This window comes from Panthera leo, chromosome C2 (genome assembly GCF_018350215.1).
Source record: "Panthera leo isolate Ple1 chromosome C2, P.leo_Ple1_pat1.1, whole genome shotgun sequence".
Classification (NCBI taxonomy): domain Eukaryota; kingdom Metazoa; phylum Chordata; class Mammalia; order Carnivora; family Felidae; genus Panthera; species Panthera leo.
The window spans coordinates 71,976,405-71,999,491 of NC_056687.1; the positions used below are offsets into that span (position 1 = coordinate 71,976,405).

Consider the following 23,087-nt stretch of genomic DNA (forward strand, 5'->3'; position numbering starts at 1 on the left):
GAATCTTGACTCTTGGATAAATTAGTTTCTTAGTGCTTTGGTTTTCTTTGCTTTTTTTTTTCTTTTCTTTTTCTTTTTTTTTTTTGAAGAGGGAAAGTATTTTTGTTTCTTCCCATGTAAATACAGGACTTTGGGATTTAATTGATTTGCATATTTTATCCTTAGATTTTATATTACTAGAAATGATATTTTTTAATGAAAATAGAATATAACAATACCACAAATATTATTCAGAATTCTTTTAGTGAATACAAATTATTAGGAAAATAAAATGCTATATGTAAAATTACCTCAGGCTATTTGGAAGAATATAAGCAAAGAAACAAAAATCTCTGTATATTTAGCTGCTGTTGATAATCAGTTCTTTATATGCATTCTTTTTTTTTTTTTTAATGTTTATTTATTTTTGAGAGAGAGAAACAGAGTGCAAGCAGGGAAGGGGCAGAGGGAGAGGGAGACACAGAATCCAAAGCAGGCTTCAGGCTCTGAGCTGTCAGCACAGAGCCTGACGCTGTGAGATCATGACCTGAGCTGAAGTTGGATGCTTGACCGACTGAACCACCCAGGTGCCCCTTCTTGTCCATGTTTAAACTGAATGGCTGGTTTGTCATCTTATTATTGGGTTGTAAGAATTCTAATTTTGATGGAGTCCAGTTTATCATTTTTTTTTTCTCTTGTAGTTCATCGTTTTTGTGTCCTAAGTAAGAAATCCATGCCTATTCCAAGATCATTGAATTTTTGTGTATACTATTAGGTTTTTTTCCTTATGGATATCCAGTTGACCCAGCATCATTTGGTGAAAGGATTATTCTTTCCTCATCAAATTACTTTGACACATTTGTTGAAAATTAATTACCTTATGTGTGAGGATCTATCTGTGCACTCTATGACGCACAAACATTTGGCAAACTGGCTCAAGGCCAAATCCTGCACATGGCTTATTTTGTACTGCCCTTGAGCTAAAAATGATTTTTATGTTTTTGAAGGTTGTTGTTTTTTTTTAAAGGCAAAGAAAAATATGTAACAAATTTTGTAAGGCTCACAAAGCCTGAAATATTTACTGTTAGGGTCTTTACAGAAAAAGTTTGCCAACCCCTGGATGTCCATCCATATGCCACTAATGCACCACCTTGATAACTATAGCTTGATAATATTATGGCTTCAAATCAGAACGTCGGAGTTCTTCAACTTTTTTTTCAAAGTTGTTAACTTTTGGAATTAATTTGTAGATCTCTTCAAAAAAGCTTCATGAACTTTTCATTAGGATTCTGTCGAAACTCTAGATCAATTTGTAGAGAAGTGATATGTTACCATTCATGAGTATTCCGGTGCATGAATATGGCATCTTCATTTATTTAGGCTTTATCAGTTATCTTAACAACACTGTAACTTGCAGAGTATAAGTCTTGCATATGTTTTGTTAAATATATCCCTAAGTTTTTTTTAATGTAAAAAATGTTGTTTTAAAGTTTTTATTTCTGGTTGGTTTTTGCTGGTAATAAAATACAGTTGACTTTTGTATGTTTACGTTGTACCCTAACTCCTTATTGAAATCATTTATCAATGCCTGTGGCTTTTTCATGGATTCCTTAGGATATTCTACATAGGTGATCATGGGTTTGCAAAAGAAAGGCAATCTGTATGATTTTTTTTTAATGTTTATTTATTTTTGAGAGAGTGAGAATGTGCGTGAGCGTGAGTGGAGGAGGGGCAGAGACAGAGGGAGATGGAGAATCCCAAGCAGGCTCCGCGCTGTCAGAGCCTGTCGTGGGGCTCAAATTCATGAACCGTGAGATCATGACCTGAGCTGAAATCAAGAGTTGGACATTTAACCAACGGAGCCCCCCAGGTGCCCCTGTATGGTTTTTATATCCTTACCTTTTTGAACTGGCTAGAAACTCTAATACAATGTTGTTGTTGTTGTTGTTTTAATTTTTGTACTTTTTAATTTATTTTTTCCTAATACAGTATTGAATAAAACATCCTTCCCTTTCCATCCATCCTTGTTTCTCATCTTAAATGGAAGGTATCCAGCCTTTCACCATTAAATATGGTATTTATGTTAGATATTTTTGTAGGTGGCTTTTATCAGTTGAGGATGTTCTTTTATGTTCCTAGTTTCCTGAAACTTTTTTTCATGATTAATGTTAAGAATTATTAACAGCTTTTTCTGCATCTATTATAAGAGAATCATATGATTTTTCTAATTTATTCTGTCAATATGGTACAGTACAAATGTTGATAATTGGAATAATAAACTTCCCCCTTGGTCGTGATGTATTATTATCTTTTTGAAATATTACTGGATTTGATATGCTAGTATCTTGTTAAAGATTTTTTACTTCTGGGGCACCTAGGTGGATCAGTCAGGTGGGCGTCCAACTTTGGCTCAGGTCATGATCTCACAGCTCATGAGTTCGAGCCCCGTGTCGGGCTCTGTGCTAACAGTTCAGAGCCTGGAGCCTGCTTCAGATTCTGTGTCTCCCTCTCTGCCCCTCCCCCACTTGTGCTGTCTCTCTCTCTCTCTCTCACTCTCAGAAGTAAATAAACATTTTTGAAAAAGGTTAAAAAAATTTAATTTAATTTAAAAAATAAAAAATAACAAAACAAAATAAATAATAATTAAAAGATTAAAAAAATAAAAATAAATTTTAAAAAAGGGATTTTTTACTTCTCTGTTCATGAGGAATATTGGTCTATACTTGTCTTTTGTTGTGATGCTTTTTTCGGGCTTTGGTGTCAGGCCAGTGCTGTCCTTGTAAAATAAATTGGGAAATATTTCCTTCTACTTTATTTTCTGATTGTGCAGCATTGGTATTATTTCTTTTTAAAATATTTAATAGAATTAAACAATAAAGCCATCTAGGGTTGAGGTTTTTCATGCGGGAAGGCTTTAAACTTTTTCTTTTAATTACAAATTCAAGATACAGAGATATTTAGATATTCTATTTTTTCTTTTGTCAGTTCTTGTAATTTTTTCTTTCCAGGAATTTAGCTATTTTAAGTTGTTTAATTGGAGTAAAATTATTCAAGTATTCCCTTATTGTCCTCTTCATGTGTAGAGATTGTATAGTAATGTTTCCTCTTTTATTCCTGATATTGGTGATCTGTGCTTTTTCTCTTTCATGATCAATCTAGAGATTTGTCAATGTTACTGATTTTTAGAAAGAAAAGGTTTCATTGATGTTTCTCTGTTGTCTACTTTCTGTTTCATTGATTTCTGCTCTTTATTATTTCTTTCCTTTTTGCTTTAAGTTTAATTTCCTTCTTAGTTTTTTTTTTCTTAAATTTTTTTTTTAACGTTTTATTTATTTTTGAGACAGAGAGAGACAGAGCATGAACGGGGGGAGGGGTTAGAGAGGGAGACACAGAATCGGAAGCAGGCTCCAGGCTCTGAGCCATCGGCCCAGAGCCCGACGTGGGGCTCGAACTCACGGACTGCAAGATCGTGACCTGAGCCGAAGTCGGACGCCCAACCGACCGAGCCACCCAGGCGCCCCTCCTTCTTAGTTTTTTAATGTGGTGGCTTAGGTCATTGATTTTAGAGTTTTTTCCTTATTAAAGTATCTTTGCATTTAAGGCTATGTTTCCTTCTATGCAGGACTTTAGCTGTATCCTGTAAGTTTTGACGTGTTTGTTTTCATTTTCATTTAGGTCAGTATATTTTCTAATATCCTTTTTGATTTCTTTTCTTACATCAGTTATTTAGACATATGTTGTTTGATTTTAAGGTTTTGGGGGATTTTCCAGAATTTTTTTTACTGATTTTTTGTTTGTTTTTTTATAGTAACTATTTATTCTAACCTGAGCACCTCAAAATAAACTGAACACTAGTGAAATGTTTTCTTTACCAATTTGGAATTATTATAAATGTACAAGTTCTGCTAGCTGTTCAGCACTCAAATAGGTTAGATCATCCTTGACACATAATGGAAATACCTAAAATGATTAGTGCAATATACTGAAGTGGTCAAAATAAAATGAATTCGGAAAATAAGGCTGCAAGATTATTACCAACATATTGCAGCACTCATATTATAGATTACAGGTATGTTGTTTACGATGGTTCTAGCCATACAGGAACAACTGAAGCCCTCTTCCTTGCAAAGAAGGAGAGAGGAAATAATTAGCTGTTTTAGTAACTGTACAGTTTACATACTTTCAAACAACTCTTAATATTGTAGAAAAGTAAACATAATATGGACACTACAGTCCAGTACCTTACTTCCAATACAGTTGAAGATTGAATTTAAAATAAGTTTGGGGTGTCTGGGTGGCCCAGTCGGTTAAGCGTCGGACTTTGGCTCAGGTCATTATCTCATAGGTCATGAGTTTGAGCCCCGTGTCGGGCTCTGTGCTAACAGCTCAGAGCCTGGAGCCTGCTTCGGATTCTTTTCTCTCTGTGTCCCTCCCCTGCTCACAGTTTGTCTCTCTCTCTCTCTCTCTCAAACATAAAGAAACATTAAAAAAATTAAAAAAAAATAAAATAAGTTTGAATGTACATATTGTTAGTGCATCGACTATATTACATCCAAAGGGAACAAAAGCTCCTTTTAGCCCCTAAATGACAAAGCTAGTAGTAATTAAACAGATTCACAGACATCTGGTTTGTTTCATTTTTGTTGAAGAGCCCACATGTTTGCAGGGAGTGCTGTTCATTAAGATGCATTTATCAGTTTCATATTCCTAAATTTAGATGTGGTTGCACTTGAGTTTTTTAAGTCTATTTAAAAAATAACAGGACTGGCTATAGTTTAGATGTCATTGATGTTTATTTTTTTCCCCTGAAGATATAGGACTGTTTTCTCATGGCTAATTTGTTAAAATGTGGAATATACACTTTAAATGTAGATACTAGGAGAAATTATCGTTTGTCTGAATTACTGTAGCAAAGTAGAAGTATCTTTAGATCATCCTTTTTAAAAAAGAATGTTTTGGGGTGTGTGGGTGGTTCAGTTTGTTGAATATCTGACTTTTGATCTCGCAGTTCTTGAGATGGAGCCTTGTGGGCTCCGTGCTGATAGCACAGAACCTGCTTGGGATCCTGTCCCTTTCTCTCTGCCCCTTCCCTGCACACACGGCCTCTCTCTCAAAATAAATAAATAAACTTAAAAAAAATAGAAATAAATAAAAAAGAATGTTTTTGCAAAGCCTAAGTTAATGAGTTACATGCCTTTTTCATAGAACTGTGGTTAACTATGGGTCCAAATAGTATTTTGTTATATCTCTGGTGATAAGAAATGATTTCCTCTAACCTTCCAATAAAGCAGTGGACAAATCTAGAGATTTGTCAATGTTACTGATCTTTGGAAAGAAGGTATTTCATTGATGTTTCTCTATTATTTGTCTAGTTTCTATTTCATTGATTTCTGCTCTTTATTATTTCATTTTCTTCTATTGCTGAACAGAGGGACACGTGTGTTATTAAAAATTAAGTTCAAAACACTTAAAATAATTCTGTATTAGAAACTTGACTCTATCATAAATCTCTTTTTGGAAATCACATTGGACCAGTTAAGTGTACCAGTTTCAGTGTTATTAACATTTAAGGAAAAAAAAACATTTTAAGAAGCAGAAGAATATTCCAGCTAGCTCAAACTGGAGGTTTAGTAACTACAACACTGACTCCTGGTTGGCTGTGTGAGTTCAATAAATTCTGCTGCTCTTCCTCTGGCAGAATTTGCTCCTGGATTTTGTGCTCCATTATTTGGCAGATTTTTTGCTATTACTGTAAATATTTCATTTACATTCATTGATGTTTTAGCTGATGTCTCCATGAATAATAATTTTGTCATCTGCATAGGACTGTGCTTCCTGGAAATCTACAGCTCATTTATTCTAGGTCAGCTTTGTTTCCTGGTAAAGCTATGACAGTGTCAGGACTTGCTTGCCTCTGAAGTTCTTTAACCCAGTTTTTTGCTCTTGCAAAGAACTCCTCATTTGAGATCTCATATTCAGGTCTGGCTACCTGTGCTTCTCTGTGGTACATTGGTGCTAGGCTATAGTATGATTCTTGACCAGCTGTGTCCCCTACTTCAGACTTCACAGTTGTATTATCAAGCTAGCCAATTTGGGTTACAGAAGCAGCCACAGCAGTATTCTCTTGAAATTCATGAAACTGGCCCTTCACAAAACAAAGAACTAGGCTTGATTTGCCAAGGGCAGACTCTTCCAGAAGTACTAGTTTGAACTGGCATATTGTATCTACAGTATTTGGCCTGTTGGGTCTTGTTGCTCCTCCTTTAGCCATGTCCACATTTGAAAGAGGCCCTAATTTCAATCTCCTAAATGAATTTCCAGGATGCAGGGTGTCCATTTTTTTCTTTCTGGTGGTAAAGAAACCTGAGACTACACATGTAACTGTGAAGCCAAAGCTTCCTGGCAGCAGATCTCAGGCAGAGGCAAAGGAGGAGACTGAGCCTGAGGCTGTGGCTTTGGTGAAGGCGGTTTCTCCTCCTCTTGTGATTTCTAACTCAATTCCCTGTGGTTAGAGACTATACTCAACAAGATTTCAGTCCTATGAAAACTTCTAGAGACTTCTTTTATTGCCCAGCATATAGATTTTTCTAGTGCAGTGTGCTCTTGTTTGGTAGAACAGTCTATTAATGTCAGATAAACTTGATTGAAGATTGTGAATGCCTTCTATATCCTTACTGATTTTCTACTTATTCTATCCATTATTGAGAGAGGGGTATTAAAATCTCTGGCTGTAATTGCAGATTTGTCTATTTATCCTTGAAGCTTTACCAGTTTTTGCTGTGAAGTAAAATACATGAACATTTTGAAGCACTGTTTTTAGATGTTTTATAGCACATTTAGGATTATTATGTGTTCTGATGAATTGATCCTTTTATCTTTTTGTAATGTCCTTCTTTATCCCTGACAATATTCCTTGTCCTGAAATCTGCATTTTTGATGTTAATATAGCAATATTTTTATTATTATTATTTCACTATTTTTATTATTAATGTGTGTCTTATAGATAGCATATAATTAATTGTTGCTATTTTATCCAGTCTGTCAATCTCTACATTCTAATTGGAATGATTAGACCATTTACTTTTTTTTTTTTTTTTAATGTTTATTCACTTAGAGACAGAGTGTGAGTGGGGGAGGGGCAGAGAGAGAGGGAGACACAGAATCTGAAGCAGGCTCCAGGCTCTGAGCTGTCATCCCAGAGCCCAACACGGGGCTGGAACTCATGAACTGTGAAATCATGACCTGAGCTGAAGTTGAACACTTAACCAACTGAGCCACTGAGGAGCCCCTAGACCATTTACTTTAAAAAAAAAAAAATTCTTAAGTTTATTTTGAGAGGGAGACAGAGAGAGAGTGAGCACACATGTGTGCTTATGTGAGCAGGGGAGGGACAGAGAGGGAGGGAGAGAGAGAATTCCAAACCGGCTCTGCGCTGACAGCATAGAGCCCAACATGGGACTCAATCCCACAAACCATGAGATCGTGACTTGAGCTGAGGTCAAGAGTCAGAAGCTTAACTGACTGAGCTACCCAGGTGCCCCTGGACCATTTACTTTAATATAAATATTTATTTGTTTGGTTTGGTTTAACCCTATCCATTTTGTTACTGTTTTTATATTTGTCCTAGCTAATCTTTTCTCTCTTTCCTTGCCTTATTTTAGATAAATTGAATATTTTTTAAGCATTCCATTTTATCTCCATTTTTGGCTTACTAGCTATACCTCTTTCTTTTTCTAATTGGTTGCTTTAGACTTTATAGTGTACAATTTCAGCTTATCATAGCCTACCTTCAAATATTATTCCACACTAAGAATAATGTCTGAATCTTAGAATCATTCATTTCTTTCTCCTCTTTCTCTTCCTTTTTTTTTTTTTTAATGTTTATTTACTTTTGAGAGAGAGTGCGCACGCTCAAGCAGGGGAGGGGCAGAGAGAGAGGGAGAGACACAGAGTCTGAAGCAGGCTCCAGGCTCCAAGCTGTCAGCACAGAGCCTGACATGGGGCTGGAACTCATGAACCACTAGATCAAGACCTGAGTCAAAGTCAGACACTTAACTGACTCAGCCACCTAGGCATCCTGATATGAGCATTTTTGAGTGTGTGGATTTTATCTTCCTTTGAAGGGCATTGGGCTTATTTTTTCTATTAGCAGTTAAATTAACTTGTGTATTAGCTTGATCCTCTTAACCTTTTTTTGTATAGGTCTAAAATTAAAGTGGCCTTTACTGCAAGGCTAATTTAGCTGCAAAGGCCTTGCCGTATTGGTATCTTTACCAAAAGCTATGGTCTCTGTACTTTGGTTGGTTGGAAATGCAGATTTCTCCCAACTTGTGTGAAATTTTAGCATTTCTTATTTTTCAGTTCCCTGGTTATTCTTTGCCCAGTCTCGTGGAATTACACTTTACTCATGCTTTACTTAGTATTCAGAAAAAACTCAAAGGGAGACCAATTCAGATTTATAGAACTCCTACGTAGTACTGTCCTCTCTGGAATTTAGCACCTTATCTTCCAGCTACTTCAGTCTCCCTTAACTTGTTGTTGTTGTTTTTTAAGTTTATTTATTTTGAGAGAGAGAGAGAGAGAAAGAGAGAATTCCAAGTAGGCTATGCACTGGCAGCACAAAGTCCAACATGGGGCTCAAACTCACAAACCTTGAGATCATGACCTGAACAGAGATCAAGAGGTGGACGCTTAACGGACTTAGCCATCCAGGCGCCCCTCCCTTTACTTCTATCTCTGTTTTATAATTTAAGCAAAACCACTGTGTTGTGCTTTGGGTTTCCTTCCCCATACTTGGTCCAACATGTGCCTTCAGACAGAAAGCTGGGACAATTATACATTTAGGTTTATAATCTACTTCAAATTAATATTTGTACGTGGTATGAGTTTGAGATCAAGGTTCATTTTTTTTCTGTGTAGATTTCTTGTTTCAGTACTACTTGTTGAAAAGACTCTCCTTTTCCTATCAAATTATATTGGCACCTTTATTGCCTATAAACGTGTGTGTCTGTTTTTGGACTCTATTTCTTTCCATTGATCTTTGTTTTCATACTAATACTGTACTGTGGCTTATGACATAAATTCATAAACGATCTCATGAGTGGTTCTGACATGATATAAATACTTCATTTGACTTTATGATTTTCTGAAAAATGAATTTGAAATGCAGTGTTTTTACTAATTCGAATGTAATGTTATGCTATTTCATTTAACAATTGAATGGAGAGATTTATTTTAAATGTACTTATCTTACAGAGACCTCTTAATAAAAGTGAAATTTGGAGAAAGCCTTGAGGACTTACAGACCTGCCGACTCTTAATTAAACAGTACATTCCATCAGGACTTTTTGTGGATCCATATGAGTTGGCTTCATTACGAGAGAGAAACATAACAGAGGTATAACTATTAGAGAATTTTTTTGAGAGAGAAATTATTTTAGGGATGCTATAATTTGGATTAAGGAAAAATAATAGACAAAGCAACATTGTACTCTTTATTCATTTTGTTAAAGCATATAAAGTAATTTCTTTTAGGTAGGATAGGAATATTCTTTAAAAAATGGGTGATATGTGTCAAACTTGTCAGTAATAAACCAACTAAACTGAACTAGTTAAATGCTTTTTGTCAGATTGGCTCCTAGTTTAGTGACTATTACATGTTTTTGTGAAGATTAATGATTAATAAATACTGCTTCAGCATTTAACAGTATCGTTAGAGTGACATATACCCTAACATCTGTATAATTCGAATGTGGGAGGATATTGGATATCTATATGCCAGATATCTTCTTTTTTTTTTTTTTAAGGAAGCAAGGTATATTAAGCATTAGAGAAATATGATGTCCCATACCTTCTGCACAGATCAATCTTTATAAAAACCCTAGAAGTATTATCTTTCCACTTTATAGATAAGGAACCTGAGGCACAAAGAGGCCAAGTAACTTATCCAGGATCACACAGGTAAATGGAAGAGCCAAGAGATAAATCCAGGATTGTCTAATTGCAAAGTTGTTGCTCTTTCCAGAAATGAATCTTATTCCTTAGTTAATGGTTTCCTTAACTTTTGGTAAGAATTACTTGGGGCTGCTTTTTGTGCAGATTATGTCTTTCTGGGAAATCTTAATTCAGTAGATCTAGATTGGACCAAAAATCTGTTTTTAACAACTCAGATGATTCCTATTAAGAAATTTTGGGAAATCTTTGTTCGTAAGATTATAATCTCTATATAAATATAGGAAAGGTAAAATAAATATACTATACTTGGAGTCATATATAATGACATTTTATTTCTAATTGTGGTTTAGGCCAGTTTCTTCATCTGTTTTAATTACTTACTTAAATTTCTTCTTGAATAGGTAATTATATTCTCATGGTTCAATATTCAGGAGGTATGAAAAGGTGTATAATGATGAACTTCCACCTCTCTCAACCCCCATTCACGAAATTTCTTCCTGTGTTCTGTTTTTTTTGCACATATATAACAGTTTAGATACACATGTTCACATATATGGCAGTGTCAGTACATATACACATGTGGAAAGACCTCATTGCTTTTTTCCTCATCTGTTTCCTTCACTGAGTCATGAATTTTGAATGAGGCTTTTGAAATTTTAATAATAGGTTTCAAATTTAAACGCAGTTCTTGGCTTGTAGTGACATGGATTGGAATCATATTTAAATTTCCGTAATAAAATTGCCTACCATGTTTTAAGAAAATGGAATTATTTTTGCACAGGAGTGCCCAAAAAGAGGTCACATGCACACCCTCTTGGTAGGGATGAGATTGGGGTATGTGCAGATGATTGTAGCAAGCAAACTGGGCAGGAACAGGATGCCACTCTGGATTGATTGACAAGTTTCTCTTTATCTTGATTTTCTGTTTCCTTTTTTTTTTTTTTTTTTTTTTTTTTTGGAGAGAGAGTGAGTGAGCTAGTGGCAGAGAAAGGGAGAGAGAGAGAGAGTCCCAAAGTGGGGCTTGAGCTCACCCCAGGCAGGGCTTGAGCTCACCCAACATGGGGCTCAAGCTTATGAACCATGAGACCATGACCTGGGCCAAAGTCAAATGCTTAGCCAACTGAGCCACCCAGGTGCTCCTTGTTTCCTAATTTTCTAATCCCTAATTATAAGACTTTTAAGTGAATTTGCTTTTTCATTTGGTAATTTCTAGAAAAATAGATGTCTCATTTGTGACACATAGCTAATTGGAAGTTGATTTCCTGATATATGAGATGTTATTTCCTTCTGCCTAGCTGGGTTGAGACTGTGGCCCAATTATTTGTGCAGAGAAACTCTGTCACAAGAAGTGGTATTAAATGATGAGTATAACTGGATAGAAGTTAATTTATATGTAGTAAATGATCAATGCTTATATATTTAGATAGAGATCTTGACTGTTCCATGAGATAAAATGTGTGACTGCAGCAAATAGAACAGTGGGTTCAAATTAAATGAGTGATGTGTGGCAACAAAATGTTTTGTAAGGAGTTTGTGATGGTTTATCAGCAATTTGAAAATAAAGACAAGCTTTAAATAGGTACATTGGATAAGGCACATCAAATGAATCTCATTTCATTTTTAGATAGGGCTATTAGATGTACTTAATCAAAATCTTTCACATTCTTTGAAAACAGCATAATATTAGATTGAAACATATGAAATTGCTGTTCTTTAGATCAAAATGGAAATGCTGTGTTTTTGAAATCATAAGTTTTACTCAATCAAAATATGTAGTATTAGGTTCTATGCCCTGACCAAGTTGGAGGACAGCGACCAGATATACTCTCTCACATGAAACAACCAAGAAGTAGACAAAATATATGAAATGATGGAAAAGATCATTGACTATCAGACAATGAGGGCAGTGATATGTGAAGTAATTGGGCAATTAATAAGGTGAGCTTTACAACCATCCCAGCTTATTGCTTTGGAGAGTTTTCAGACTATAGCATAGGGAGCAGGAACCCAAGCAGAACCTGGTAGACTTCTTGAATTGAGGAGATGAAGGTGAGATTCTGGGGAGACCGAGGTCAGCAGAATTCACAAGACAGCATGGTAGAGAGGAGAGAATTGCATAGAGACAACTCCAGAGATCCATAAAAGATTCTCCTCAAGTACATAGTTGAGTATTGATTAGTGCATGCATGTGAGGAAACTACTTGCTGCTGGGAAAAGAACCGTATGAAAAAATTAGAGGTTATAGTGTCTGGTACTCGCATAAGGCCAGTAGTAGTGTCTGCTCCCAGCAACCAGGCTAGGAACAGCCTCCTGATTAACTGGGCATTAGATAGAGTAAATAGAAGAAATTTTACTCAGTAGTGGGAGATACTTAGCCCTAGGCTGAACATTATGGCAGTTCTGTTTAATAAATCTTAAAAGCAAGACCTTCAGAAAACCAAACTGTTTGTACGTGACTTTACTGCATACAAACAAAACTCAAGAATACTTATAGGAATACAGAAGTATCCAGCACCCAATAAGATCAAAATCACAATGTCCTGATTCTAATAAAAAATTAGGAGGTATGAAAAGATGGGGAAAAATATGACCTGTAATGAGATAAATGAATCAATCAAAACCAATCTAGAACTGGCCCAGATAGTAGAATTAACAGACAGGACGTGAAAACAGTTATTATAACTGTATTCATATGTTCAAAAAGGTACGTAGAGACGTGGAAGATATATAAGAGGGCAACATTGAACTTGTGAAGAAAGTAATGGCATTCAAGGATTGCAGAAAAATTAATAAACTTGAAAACATAGTAATAGAAACCACAAAAAATATAAAACAGATTAAAAAATAGAAATGTAAAAAGTAAATGGAGCAGTAGTGAGTTGTGGGACAACTTCAAATGGCCTACTGTCCTGTGATTGAACTATCTTGAAGGGAAATCTCTACCCCATATTCCTTGCAGCATTATTTACAGTAGACAAGCTATGGAAACAACCTAAGTGTCCATCAACAGATGAATGGATAAAGAAAATGTGTGTGTGTGTGTGTGTGTGTGTGTGTGTATACACACACACACACAATGGAATGTTACCTATAAAAAAGAAGAAAATCCTGCCTTTGCATCAACACACATGAACCTTGAGTGCATCATGCTAAGTGAAATAAGTCAGAGAAAGACAAATCTCACTTATATGTGGAATCTAAAAAAAACTGAACTCAGATTGGTAGACTGGTGGTGGTTGCCAGGAGCAAGAGTGTGGGAGGAATAGGTGAAGGTGGTCAAAGAGTACAAACATCCAGTTATAAGATGAGTAAGTTCTGGGAACTAGTGTAGAGTATGGTGACTGTAGTTAACAATAATGTATATTTGAAAGTTAACAGAAAAGAGTATACTTTAAGATTTTTCATTGGGGGCGCCTGGGCTGGCTCAGTTGGTACAAAATGTGACTTTTAAGTTTATTTATTTTGAGAGAGAAAGAAAGCATACGTGGGGGAGGGGCAGGGAGAGGGAGAGAGAGAGAATCCCAAGCAGGCTCTGCACTGTCAGCACGGAGCCCAACTCAGGGTTTGACCTCATGAACCATGAGGTCATGACCAGAGCCAAAGTGGGATGCTTAACTGACTGAGCCATTCAGGCACCCAGGAATAGATCATTAAAAAAATGTACGGTTAGAATTAACATCTCAGTGTCAGAAAAGTATTATACCTTTAATTTTTATAAAGTTTTACATTTGTAGATTGTAGAAGTTGTTCAAAGCCACCACTTACTATGCCTTAATTGAGAAGTTTTTTTGAAGAGCTCTAGTTCATGAGAGAAAGATATGGCAAATGTTATTGATATGGCACAATTTCATAGCTTAATTCATTTAACTTAGCTGCAGTGGTTTGTGACATATGTAGTCACATGACAACACTCAACTATTGTCATGAAAGAGTATAGATCCATGTCTGTTAACCAGTGTATGCTCCTTTTGGATTAATGTTTGATGTATAATTTCAGTTTTTTGATAATATGTTATTGCTATTTTATCTGCAGTGAAAATGGAATAACAAAATATTTTTTGCAGATCAGTATATAGTCACTAGGCTTTTGGGGGTTGCACTGATAGTTTAGGCACATATTTGGGAAATCTAGCATCCATCCATTGTCCAGATTACTTTTGATTGTCAGGTTATGATATCCAAAAATATTTTTCTCTTGTTTTACATCTAAAGTGATATACACACCTCCAGCTGTCTGAGGTTTTGGTTACCTATCAATGCATGTACCTACTTGTACAATTTTTTCCCCTTCCCTGTTGTAGGTCGGTTTTAAGAAACTCCTAGCCCAAACTCCTAAATCACCTCTAAGACCTAAGTTGTTGTTTATGGGTTAGCTTGTGTTGATTCTTAATTGATCTTGGTTTAAAATGGATTTAGGTCTTTGTTGAAGTTCGTGTAAAAAAAAAAAAAAAAAGATTCTCATTCTAAGAATTGAGATACAATTCAAATCACAAAATTCACCCTTTTGAAATATACAAGTTAGTAGTTTTTAGTATATTCATAAAATTGTACAACCATCACAACTATTCTAGAATATTTTCATTATTTTCCAAGAAACCCTTAAAAGGCTAACTTTTGAGTTTCAATGCCTAGTGTAAAAGTTTTTGAACCGTTACCAAATAACTCTTCAACCAACAGAGCCCTCTCTGAAGGCCAAATTGTTATTTCTTCCTGCCTCATTTTCATTATATCCCAGTTTCAATGCACGTTTTAAAAATTTTCAATTCGGAGAACTTACCATATATTTATTTCTATGGGAAAAATAATAAGTAAAAAAACAATATTTAGAGAAGTTGAAGATCATCGTGCCATCATAAATTCTAAGTATCACAATCAGGAATATACTTTATATCAGTTTTACTTATGCTTAATTTTCAGCTACAGGCATATCTCATTTTACTGTGCTTCACTTTATTGTACTTCACAGATACTGTGTTTTGTTACAAATTGAAGGTTTGTAGCAACTCTGTTCAAGCCTATCGACATCATTTTTCTTTTACTTTTTTTTTTTTTAACGTTTATTTATTTTTGAGACGGAGAGAGACAGAGCATGAACGGGGGAGGGTCAGAGAGAGAGGGAGACACAGAATCTGAAACAGGCTCCAGGCTCTGAGCAGTCAGCACAGAGCCCAACGTGGGGCTTGAACTCACAGACCGCGAGATCATGACCTGGGCTGAAGTTGGACGCCTAACCGACTGAGCCACCCAGGCGCCCCTCAACATCATTTTTCTAACAGCGTTTGCTCACTTCATGTCTCAGTATCACATTTTGGTAATAATATTTTTAACTTTTTTATTATTATATTTGTTATGGTGATCTGTGATCAGTGATTATAACTTGCTGAAAGTGTAGATGCTGGTTAGCATTTTTTAGCAACAAAATATCTTTAAGGCATGTACATTGGGGTTTTTTTTAAGGCATAATGCTATTGCACACTTAATAGATTACAATGTAGTATAAGCATAACTTTTATTTGCATTGAGAAGCCAAAGGATTCATTTGATTTGCTTTATTGTGGTGATCAAGAACCAAACCCACAGTATCTCTAAAGAATGGCTGTATTAAATATTAGTTTTTTTGTTTAGTTTAACCTAATTGAATAAGGGAGTCCGTGTGACCTGGCTTTGAATCTTGGCTCCTCTACTTATTCTTTATATTGTTTATTCACTCAGATACTTTGTTTGCTCATTTATATAATAAGGCTAATAGTTCCTACCAGATAGGGTTCTTGTGAAAATTAAAGGAGATAATGTATATAAACCACTTAATGAAATACCTGTCAACATAGTAACTACTCAAAGAAAGATATGTTTATTATTATCATGTCATACATACATAAGATAGAAGGGGTGCCTGGGTGGCTCATCGGTTAAGCATCTGACTTTGGCTCAGGTCATGATCTCACAGCTCGTGAGTTCAAGCCCCGTGTCAGGCTTTGTGCTGACAACTCAGAGCCTGGAGCCTGCTTCAGATTCTGTGTCTCCCTCTCTCTCTCTATCCCTCCCTCATTTGCTCTGTCTCTCTCTCAAAAATAAATAAACACATTTAAAAAAAATTTTTTAAAGATAGATAGAAAATAAGATGTTCATAAGATAAGATAGAAAATTTTGGGCTGTTTTTTTATTTACACTTAGTTGTATCCAAGGAGAGTTCATTAATAAATTTCTAGCAGGAGGTCTCTAGTAATATTCCTTAGGACTTTGCTCTTGATCCTCCTGGTCAATGTTTTTATCCTTAAGTGAAAATACAGAAGACATAGTTACCAAATTCATAAATGTTACATAAATGTTGGTTGACAGGTTGAATTTCAATTAAATCTCAACATCCTGGAAAAAATAGACTGTAGCCAGGAAGATAAAATTTAATAGAGATAAATCTAGGCCCTTCATTTAGTTAGTAATAAGTCAATTATTTGAAAAAATAGTATGGGAGTTTCTTGAATGTTTTTGCAAAATTTTCAAATGAAAGATATAGGGACGAATAGGTGGAACACAGACAGGGTCAGCGAAACTACTTTGTAGGATGCTGTAATGGGAATTTATGTCCTTTTACATTTGTCAAAACACATAGAATCTACAACATAAAGATTGAACCCTAACTTAAATGATGGGCTTTAATTTGTCAAAACCGGCTTATCAATTGTAACAAATGTACCATACTAATGTTAATAGTAGAGAAAACTGTAGGGTGGGGGGTGATACATAGAGATGCTGTATTTTCTGCTCTGTTTTCCTGTAAACCTGAAACTGCTCTGAAAAATAGTCTTAATTTTTTAAAAAAGTACATATATCTTCTATATATGGATATATATCTCACTGAAATAAGGCTGCTAAAATAATCTTACAATTTTTGACTGAAAGTAATATTGCTACTATATACCCTGAGTGTTTCTAAAGGTAACTAATATGATGAATGATTCGGAAACCATATCATGAGAAACCAAGAAAGCTATGAATGTTTCTCTGAGGAGGAGAAAATTTAGTGGAAATGTTTGAGGGACCCTTAGTGAAATAGGGAACAGTTTTATTGTAGGTATTGTAAGCAAGGACAGTTGTGAATGTTATATACCAGAGCATCAAATTTCTACGCATAAAAAAAGAATAACCTAAAAAAAAAAAAGAAAAGAATAACCTTTTAACAGTAGATAAAATGAGATGACTTAAAGCAATAAGCTTCCTTTTAGTCATTGAGAGTATTCAAGCAGTGACTGGATCCTTAAACAATGCTCTCATTGGGACAGTGGTTTAATTTGATCACCTTTAAAGTTCATTATGACTCATAAGATTATATAACTCCTTGGCTTTTGCCAGTGAGTTGTTTTTTTCTTATTCCTGTGATAATCAGAGAAGGAAAAACATGTGAAAAAATAAAGTACTTGGTGCTTCCATCAAACAGGAGAATTAGGATGTTTGCCATGATGGGAAGAAGTTAATTCTGTTTTTGCTCTGAGATGTATCTGGGCTTCACATAGAGAATCTAGAGACAAGTTGTATGTGTGTAGGTCTGTACACACACATACACACACACTCACAGATTATGTATAGAGTGCCTATATATGTGTGCATATATGTGCATGTGTATATGTGTGTTTATACATAAATGTGTGTGGATGGATATATAATATATACACACACAAACATTATAATTCAGGACTAATTTCGGCAACATATGCATTTTTACTTTTGGTGTAGAATATCTATTTTAAATTGTTTTTTACCATATTTTTTTAAAGAAGCATTTACTATTTTTCTATTAACTTTTTATACCAAATATGGAAAGAGTGCTGACCTTTGCTTTGACTTCCTGACCACAGTACTCTGTCTTACTCACTGCCATCTTAACTTCTCTGAAGAACAGGAAATTACCAGAATGATAGCAATCACTTCAACCCAATACTGGGTTAACTGTTTTTGTCATAGTTTTCATACTTATTAAATGCTATATTCCCAGAATTTCTCTTTTTTTGGTACCTGTTTTGTCACCCAAGCAAGGTTGATAAAGAAACTACAAATAAATAATTTTTATTATGGGGAAAGTTCACACCCTAGAGTATAATTTCCTCAGTTTACTTTTAGTAAACAAACTTTTAGAGCACATCTTGTGTTTTGCGGATGGCATGGAATGGAAATTGTTTATAAGGGGGGGATTAGACATTTCTGTTCATCTGTATAGCAATCTTCTGGTTTTATTTATTGATCTTCCTCATTCATTTCTTCTTCTGGATTAATATTTGCTGTTTTTTTGACAGGCAGTGATGGTTTCAGAAAATTTTAATATAGAAGCTCCCAATTATTTGTCCAAGGAATCTGAAGTTCTAATTTATGCCAGACAAGATTCACAATGCATCGATTGTTTCCAAGCTTTTTTGCCTGTGCACTACCGCTATCATCGGCCACATAGTAAAGATGGAGAAACCGTTATTGTGGTCAATAACCCTGATTTACTAATGTATTGTGACCAAGGTGAGGGTTGCAAGCCTTTTCTGAAGGTTGAAAATAAAAGTAAAGATGTGGTGGCAAGTCTGAAGTCAAGGGCAAGGATGACAAAAGCATGTTTCTTTTGTCTTTTTAATTTTTTGATTGTAAAATAAACCATAGATATAGAAAAACTTCACAAATAAATAGTAAATTATTATAAGGCAAATACCCTTGTAATTACCTCCCAAGTCAAGAAATAGAACTTCACCAGTCACCCTAGCAGCAGCTCTGTGTGTCCTGTCTCAATCATTGCTTCCTCCTTTCCTCTAAAACTAACCTACTATCCTGACTTTTAATCACTTCCTTATGTTTCTTTATACTTTTTTTTCACCCAAGTGGGCATTCTTAGAGAATAAAGCTTCATCTTTTCCATTTAAATAAATGTATTACCGTTAAATCTCTTAATTTACAGATTCCTCCTCTTTCCCTTTCTTTTTTTGAAAATTCCCCTTTTGAGGAGCACCTGGCTGGCCCAGTCAGTAGAGCATGAGACTCCTGGTCTCAAGGTTGTGAGTTCAAGTCCCATGTTGGGCATGGAGCCTACTTAAAACAATAAGTATAAATAAATAAATAAATAAATAAATAAATAAAATAAAAGTTAAAATAAAATAAAAATTCACCTGTTGAGAAACCTGGATTTCTCATAGTTGGGGTTTTGGTGATTACACATTACACTCATGCTGTTCATCTAGCCTCTGTTTCCTGGAAGTTGGCCACTGGCTCCAGATGTGTGATCAGATTCAGCTTTGATTGTTTTGACAAGACTAGAGGTGGTGGTGTGTTCTTGTATGATTAGGCATATAATGTCTAGTGTATTTCTTTTTTCAGCCATTGATCCTCTGTCCCTTTGCTGCTTTCTGTTTCTTCATGCTGATTTGCAGGACTTGCAACTATTGGTGTTTTGTATCCACTGGCATGGATTTTTGTATTTGGTGGGGATACTTTATCACCTAGTTTTGTTATAAATGTTGGCCATGACTTTTTGGTTTGGGGAATAATTTTTCTCTCTGTTTTACGTTAAAAAAATTTTTTTAAGTTTATTTTATTTTTGAGAGACAGAGCACAACCAGGAGAGGGGCAGAGAGAGAGGGAGACACAGAATCCAAAGCAGGCTCCAGGCTCTGAGCTGTTAGCATAGAGCCCAGTGTGGGGCTCAAACTCATGAACCGTGAGATCATGAGCTGAGTTGAAGTCAGCTGCTCAACCGACTGAACCACGCAGGCGCACCAGTTCTTTCTGTTTTTATGTGTGATTTGTGTAAATTAAAACTATGCTTTCCCCATTTGCAGTCTTCCTAGAATCAAGACTTTAAGAAACTCCTTTCAGATTTTGGCTCTTTGTGTCTCCAAATTTGGGTTGATTGGAATAGTCACAAATTAGTAGCACTAAAGACTGGGAGATTGGAAGTTTTTAATCCTACTCTGCTGCCATCATATTTTTCATGATGAAAAAATAATAAAGTGTTCAATTCTGCTAAATTTGTTCATCCAGCCTAGCTTGCTTTCTTTTAATTACTCTAAAGTTTGAAAAAGTGCCCTTTTTAAAAAATATTTATTTATTTTTGAGAGAGAGTATGAGAGTGGGCAAGAGCACATGTATGGGGAAGAGGCAGAGAGAGCATGGACAGAGGATCCAAAGTGGGCTGCATGCTGACAGCAGAGAGCCCGATGTGGGGCTCAAACTCATGAACTGTGAGATCATGACCTGAGCTGAACTCAACCAACTGAGCCACGCAGGTGCCCCGAAAAAGTGCCCTCTCTTGAGAGAGCATCTAGGATTCTGGTATTGTTCATTGTTTTTGTTTGTTTGTTTGTTTTTAGTCTGAATGCTCTTTTATATGGGCTTGTTTACTCAATGGAAATTTTTTTGGTTATATGCTTAGTATCTATTCATTTTTCTGAATATATGTTATACTTCAAAAAAATTTTTATTATTTATTTATTTATAAATTTTATTTTAGATTGAATGGAGGAGAGGGGCAGAGGGAGAAAGAGAGAATTCCAAGCAGGTTCCATGCTCAGCACAGAGCCCGTTGTGGGCTTCGATCCCATGACCCTGGGATCATGACCAGAGCCAAATCAAGAGTTGAACGCTCAACCAACTGAGCCGCCCAGGTGCCCCTACATTAAATTTTTAAAATGTGGTACCTACTGTAATGGGATTTGTTAAGAAGTCATGCTTAACTTCTGCACAGTCTTAGTAATTTTGTAATTCCTTAGCATCCATGTAGAGCAGGCTGCTAAAATAAAACAGCATGTGATAGATGGATTCAGGTCATGTACATTGTGTATTAAAAGTTTGAATACTGATATCTCAACATGAAAGACTGGCCTCACCTCTATCTAGTCCAGATGCAGGTTTTCTGATATAATGTTCTACCATTTCTTCTCAGAGTTTCCAATTTTGAAATGCTGGGCTCAGTCAGAAGTGGCCGCTCCTTGTGCTTTGAAGAGTAAGGATATCTGCCAATGGAACAATATGAAATATAAACCAGTGAGTTAATAGTTTATGTTGTTTTTAGATCATGCTGCCTCATTTAAAACTCATAATGTTTCTGCCACATTTAAAGGATTAGCATTTTATATTCTACCATAGAAAGCTGTGTTTGGTTGTTCTCAATGTTTCTTTGCTACTAGTGGCAACAGTGGTTCCTCATTAGAGCCAGAATCATTTAATTTGGGGGCCAGATATTAACGTTAGTTCCATGCCTCATTGGTCCAGAGTTTAAGTATAACTAATATGCTTTTTTTTTAATGTTTATTTATTTGGAGAGAAAGGGGGAAGGGGGGGGAGAGAGAGAGAGAGAGAGAAAGAGAGAGAGAGAGAGACATCAAGTGGGGGAAGGGCAGAGAGAGAGAGAGAGAGAGAGAGAGAGACAGACAGAATCCTAAGCAGGCTCTGTGCTCTGTCAGCACAGAGCCCAATGTGGGGCTCGAACTCACGAACCGTGAGGTCATGACCTGAGCCAAATCAGGAGTTGGATGCTTAACTGACTGAGCCACCCAGTTGCCCCCCCTTTTTTAATGTTTATTTTGAAAGAGACGGAGAGAGACCCAAAATTATAAGATTTATTAATTTTTAAACAACAAAATGAGTTAATTTCACTATATTGCACAGAACAAGTGAAAAAAGGAAAATAAGACTCAAAGTAGTATTTCAACTGTGATAAAGTTTTAGATCATTGTATTGCAATTTGTATATCTAAATCTAGGTCGTTGCTGGCCATTTTTATAGTTTTGACCTCCCAACTTGTTTTCAGCTAATAAATTAGGTTAAGTATTCATACTTCATTAACTTTGGCTTTGTCTAAGGAGTGTACAGTTTTCTATTTACCTTTAGTTAACATGGTCTACTTCTTTCCTCTCTTCGGAGTGAGTAGTTTTATATAATCCATCTCTTTTCTTTCTCTTTTTTTTTTTTTTTTTTCCTGTCCTTTCCTTCCTCTTTTATGGGCTGCATTTTAACTGATGGTTGTAATAACTGTGTTTCTCTTTGTCTCTAATTCTCTTTAAGGCCTGCTTGCTTTGGTTGAGTAGCACAATCTGTGCCATCGTTTTCACAATTTACTTTTACAAGGAGTCAAATGGATTTGCAACCGAAGTAAAGTAAATTTAAAATATTAGGTAGCCTGTGAGTCAGATAAACATAAAGCAGATTTGTTCATATGTTCAATTGTGGATATTTAAATTCGAAGTATTTTCCTTGGAGTTGTGCTTTGAAGTCTGTCTACCAGCTAGCTGAGAAAATAACTACTTAGAGTGCAGGCTTACTGCAAAGCACTGCTATTTTGTTGTGGAGAACTCTCTTAGAACTGACAGTTGGTGAGATGCATGACTGTGCCAATATCTTTTGCAATGTAGAGTTGCTTTTGAGTAGATTCCATTACCATATGGAACCCAAATTTTTTTTCAAACTCTAAAATATATCTGGAGCATTACATTTGATTTTTTAAATGTGAATTAAGAGTATAATCAGTGTTTATTTATGATTTATTAATTTAAGGGGCGCCTGGGTGGCTCAGTCAGTTGAGCGCCGGCTTCAGCTCAGGTCATAATCTCACAGTTCATAAGTTCGAGTCCGCATCGGGCTCTGTGTTGACAGCTCAGAGTCTGTAGCTTGCTTTGGATCCTCTGTCTCCCTCCCTCTCTGCCCCTCCCTTGCTCATGCTCTGCCTTTCTCTCTCTCAAAAATAAAATAAACATTAAAAAAATTAAAATATTGGTAGTGTGTTGGGAATGCAAGCTGGTGCAGCCACTCTGGAAAACAGTATGGAGGTTCCTCAAAAAACTAAAAACAGAACTACCCTACGACCCAGCAATTGCACTACTAGGGATTTATCCAAGGGATTCAGGTGTGCTGTTTCGAAGGGACACATGCACCCCAATAATTTATAGCAGCACTATCAACAATAGCCAAAGTATGGAAAGAGCCCAAATGTCCATTGATGGATGGATGGATAAAGAAGATGTGGTATATATATATATATATATATATATATATATATATATATATATATATATACACATTGGAGGTATATATATACTTGGCAATCAAAAAGAATGAAATCTTGCCATTTACAACTACGTGGATGGAACTGGAGGGTATTATGCTAAGTGAAATTAGTCAGGGAAAGACAA

General features: G+C 35.7%; 1 protein-coding gene and 1 pseudogene across 1 annotated transcript in view; one reads left to right on the forward strand and one right to left on the reverse strand.

The window, feature by feature from the left end:
* Positions 1-23,087, forward strand: part of PIGX (phosphatidylinositol glycan anchor biosynthesis class X) — an 83,342-nt gene that overhangs the window by 10,530 nt on the left and 49,725 nt on the right. Inside the window, exons 5-7 of the mRNA XM_042954361.1 lie at positions 9,235-9,376; positions 18,222-18,435; positions 20,843-20,943. Coding sequence (XP_042810295.1) covers positions 9,235-9,376; positions 18,222-18,435; positions 20,843-20,943 — 457 coding nt within the window. The remainder of the gene's footprint in view (positions 1-9,234; positions 9,377-18,221; positions 18,436-20,842; positions 20,944-23,087) is intronic.
* On the reverse strand, positions 5,077-7,099 carry LOC122229639 (annotated as a pseudogene).